We start from the raw sequence: 4,298 nt of genomic DNA on the forward strand, positions 1-4,298 counted from the left end.
CACGTTGATACCGTTTTTGTTGTTGTTGTTGTGCAACCAATGTACCTGGTGCGAAATGGTCCCTGCCCAAAGAAGCTTACAACAGAAATATGGTGGCGAGCAAGCAGAGACAAACAAGCAGGGAAGCGACGGTGAAGGACAGCGGAGGCTGGATGTGTGCAGATGCAACTTTGGTTCAGGTGAGGACTGAAAGTTCAGGCCAAAGGATCAGCAAAAGTGAGATGGCTTCCTACAGAGGCAGATCACTGGTGCCTCCAGCTCAGCATTACCTACTCTGACTGGCAGTGACTCTGTAGGTTTCAGATAGGAGTATTCCCCATCTCTGGAGATTCCATGGAGGGAACCTGGAGCTTTCAGCAAACAAAGCATGGGCACCCACACTAAGCTATGGTTGCCCAAGAAGACTCTCTGCAGAAGTGAATGAGGAAGCTAGTATATGCTAGGGCTCAGTGCCACTGTTCCCTTCCTCAGAGATACTATTTCCCCACAGTAACTGAGCAAATATATGTCAACCCTGTCTCATTCAATGGGGCAAAACTGTGACCCCCAATCTCCATGGTTTATTCTCAGAAAACTGTGAATACAGCACAAATAGCAGAAGTAATGTGCAATGGGTACACCAACAGAATTCTGCAATGGCATGAGATGTACCAGGGTTATAACCCTTATTGTCGGGTTCTCACATTCATATGACGAACTGGCACCAGGATGCTGTCTCTGCAGCAATTGGGGCTTACAACCCCCTAACCTCTGACACACTTTCTAGGAGGCCCCCAACAGCTTTTCTCATGGGGGCAATAAACTCCTACTGCCTCCCAAAGATGCATTCATTTAAATTTACTGTACACATTCTGGCAAACGCACATACGGAATTAGCTTTCCCTTTGCTGATTTAACAGCTGGTTGAGGGTTTGAGTTTTTGTGTCAGGTGTTTCCTAGAAAAAGATCCTCCATTCCCCAAATCTAAGCATCGATTATAAAGAGGCAGGAAAATCACAACGGCTGATAACCAAGCTTCTGCAAGTCGTGACATTGCGCAGATCCATTATTTAGTAGGATACCGCGTAGGGGCGAGGGGGGCGGGGCGGAGGCTGGGGCTTCCCTTCTCAGCACAAACGGCTTGCCACACGCCGCTGCCACCACTAGGCCCGCCAGCCCCTCACCTCCCTAGCCGGGCGCGCAAAGATCCAGGCGGGCAGCCGTGGGCTTTGCTGCTGCTGCTGCTGCAGAAGGCGAGCAGACGGCGGGCGTCTGGCATCCCACCCTTGCCGCGTGGATGATTGACACTCCGGAGGATGGCTCGACTTTTCCACGCGCGGAGCATAGCAGCCAATGAACACGGCCAAGGGCGGGCCTTAGTATCCGGAGCAGCTGCTACTTTAGACTCGCCGGTGCTGCCGGAGGGAGACCAGAGCCGAGAAGGACCGGGCAGGGGAAAGGGCGCAGGAGGGAGAGCGGGCGCGCATGCCAGTCGGGACCCTTGGACGGCGGGTGCCCAGGAGGAGGAAGACCTGGCGCGACTCCTCGTCGTCCGCAGCGGCAGCCCCCATGGCGACCAGAGGACTTTAAAGGAGTTCGGGGGCTTTGGCAGGATCTGGGCGATTCCGGGTACGCAGAGGGCGAGCACCGCAGACGGACGGATTTCTTTTTTTCTTTTCTTTTTCTCCCCAGCAGCCGCCCCTTCGGGGCTAAGCTGTTTCGGAAGGTCACGGCCGAGGCATCGCTTGGGGTCAGGGAGTCAAGGGGGAAAGGGCAGCGCCACTGCCTCTCCCGCTCCGGAGAGCGGCACATTGTTGCAGCTGGAAGCGCGGAGGCTGCCAAGCTCCCTCAGAGGAGTCGCTTCGGAGGAGAGAAGCAAGAGGCGGGGAAGTAGCGCCGGAGACAAAGGGGAGAAACTCCGAGCCTGGCTTTCCTCCTCCTGCCATCGTTGTCCCGAGCAGCGTTGCCTTTGCGCACCGCCGCGGAGACCCGTAGGAACGTGCGCGCCGCTGGAGGCTGCGGGGTAGCCCAGGCAGCGGGGTAGCTGCTGCGAGCCACCCCGTGGGGGGACCGGGAGCGGCTCGTGCGCGCTCCGAGAGGCCTGCAGCGTCTGAAGCAGGCAGGCGGGTGGGTGTGTTAGGGAAAAGAGAAGCGAGAGAAAGGGAGCGGCGTCTCTCCTAGACGAAGCCGAGGCGTGGAGGAGAAGCGACCCCGCCTGATCCCTTTCGGCGTGCGCGCCTGTCGTTTTGCTGCGCGGGCTGATTGCGCGGACTCTTTCTCACTCCTCTCTTTCCCTCTCCCTATCTCTCGCTCGCTCAGATCCGGCGATTCTTGCTCTCGCCTCGCCCTGTCATTGATGGGAAATCAACTGGATCGCATCACGCACCTGAATTACAGCGAGTTGCCGACCGGGGACCCCTCTGGCATCGAGAAGGACGAGCTGCGCGTCGGGGTGGCTTACTTCTTCTCGGATGAAGAAGAGGACCTGGACGAGCGAGGAGGGCAGCCGGACAAGTACAGCGTGAAAGGCTCCAGTAGCCCGGTCCAAGAGACCCCCACCCACCACCACCATCCCCACCACCACCACCACCCTCCGCAGCTGGTGCTGAGCGAGACCCAATTCTCCGCCTTCCGCGGCCAGGAATGCATCTTCTCCAAGGTGAGCGGAGACCCCCAGGCTGGGGATTTGAGCGTCTACCCGGTGGCGGCCCTGCCTGCCTTGTGCAAGCCGGGCGACCTGCTGGAGCTGCTGTACCTGGGGCCGTCCGACCACCCTCCTCCTCCGCCACACTGGGCAGTCTATGTGGGCAGCGGGCAAATCATCCACTTGCACCAGGGCCAGATTCGCCAGGACAGCTTGTACGAGGCGGCCGCTGGCAACGTGGGCCGGGTGGTGAGTAGCTGGTACCGCTACCGCCCCCTGGTGGCGGAGCTGGTGGTGCAGAACGCCTGCGGTCACCTGGGCTTAAAGAGCCAAGAGATCTGCTGGACGAACTCGGAGAGCTTCGCCGCCTGGTGCCGCTTCGGCAAACGGGAGTTCAAAGCCGGCGGCGAGCTCCCGCCGCCCTCGGGCTCCCAGCCCCGGGAGCAGCAGTACTATCTCAAGATCCACCTGGCCGACAACCAGGTGCACACGTTGCGCTTCCAGAGCCTCGAGGACCTAATCAGGGAGAAGCGCAGGATCGACGCCAGCGGCAAACTGAGAGTGATCAAAGAGCTGGCCATCGTGGATGGCAAAGAGTGAAAAGGGGCGCCCGCCTTGCTGAGGGGCGCCTGGGTGGGTGGGGATCACAGAAGGGAGAGGCCAGCTCTGGTCCAGCCGGCGTGCACCACCCGGACTCGTTACCCCGCCACGTGGGTGGCCGCCCTCTTTCTCTCTCGCTACCCCCCGCCCCACTTTCCCTTTCCGTTCTGTTCCATCGAGGGGAAAAACCATGGCAACATTCCAAGCGAAACCAGCGCCGCTCCTCCCGCTCTCATTGGCCAGTCCTCGGTTCGCCTCCGACTAACAGGATCACACTAGTGATATCTATCGAAGACGAGGATGCGGGCGGCAGAAAAGCGGCCGGGCGGTGGGAGGGAGGAGCGATGCAGTTAGCAAAAGTATGCGGACAAAGTCACTCCTGGCTATCGATGTTGATCATAGCTCCCAGTGTGCTTAATAAAATTTCAAATTGATTTTTCTCCCCCTTTTTAAAAAAGCGTTCATGACTTTAATCCATGAGTGAGAAGGGTGGCTGAGATTTTTTATATATATTTATTTTACTGATAAGCAGATGCTAGAGTCCTTGGTTATCTTACTGATTTCCTAGGGTTTGAGGGTTGACTCAAGGTGTGTGTGTTTTTCCCCTCCAAGGTGATTTAACAGTGGTTCTGGGCATGGTGCGTTTACTCAGGAGTAAACCCCCACTGAGCTCCCTGGGATTTGCTCTGAAGTGTGCATAGTCTCATTAAACACAGTGGGACTTACTTCTGAGTAAGCATATGCAAATATGTACTATATGGCTGTCATCCTGTGCTCAAATCATCTGTGACTAAGCCTGGATTCAAACTCAGTGAGACTTGCTATTTAACCTTTGTTCAACCCTCTTTAACACCGTCAACCACCCTATAGTTATTGGTGTTTTGTTTTTAAAAGGGGGGTGTAATTCAACCCTTCCTTTCCTGCTTTTAGTGGATGCTCATGGGTGAAGTAGAGATTCTAATTTGTATTAATGACTGTGAGAGTACAGAGCCAAGTGGTGCTATTTACTCCAGTTTAATTAATATGATCTTCAAGGGTGTCATTCTGTGTCAGATTATTGGACCAAGCAAGGAAG

General features: G+C 56.1%; 1 protein-coding gene across 1 annotated transcript; it reads left to right on the forward strand.

The window, feature by feature from the left end:
• Nucleotides 1-954: 954 nt before the first annotated feature.
• LRATD1 (LRAT domain containing 1) lies at nucleotides 955-3,657 on the forward strand. Its single transcript, XM_035109826.3, has 2 exons — nucleotides 955-1,608; nucleotides 2,299-3,657. Exon 2 carries the CDS (start codon nucleotides 2,336-2,338, stop codon nucleotides 3,221-3,223), a length of 888 nt encoding a protein of 295 aa, XP_034965717.3. The 5' UTR covers nucleotides 955-1,608; nucleotides 2,299-2,335; the 3' UTR covers nucleotides 3,224-3,657.
• The last annotated feature ends 641 nt before the right edge of the window (nucleotides 3,658-4,298 follow it).

The sequence above is a fragment of the Zootoca vivipara genome, chromosome 3, assembly GCF_965207765.1.
Source record: "Zootoca vivipara chromosome 3, rZooViv2.hap1.1, whole genome shotgun sequence".
Taxonomy (NCBI): domain Eukaryota; kingdom Metazoa; phylum Chordata; class Lepidosauria; order Squamata; family Lacertidae; genus Zootoca; species Zootoca vivipara.

What these genes read in the sequence shown, in the direction of transcription:
- LRATD1 (XM_035109826.3), top strand. Translation starts at nt 2,336, where the DNA reads ATGGGAAATCAACTGGATCGCATCACGCACCTGAATTACAGCGAGTTG.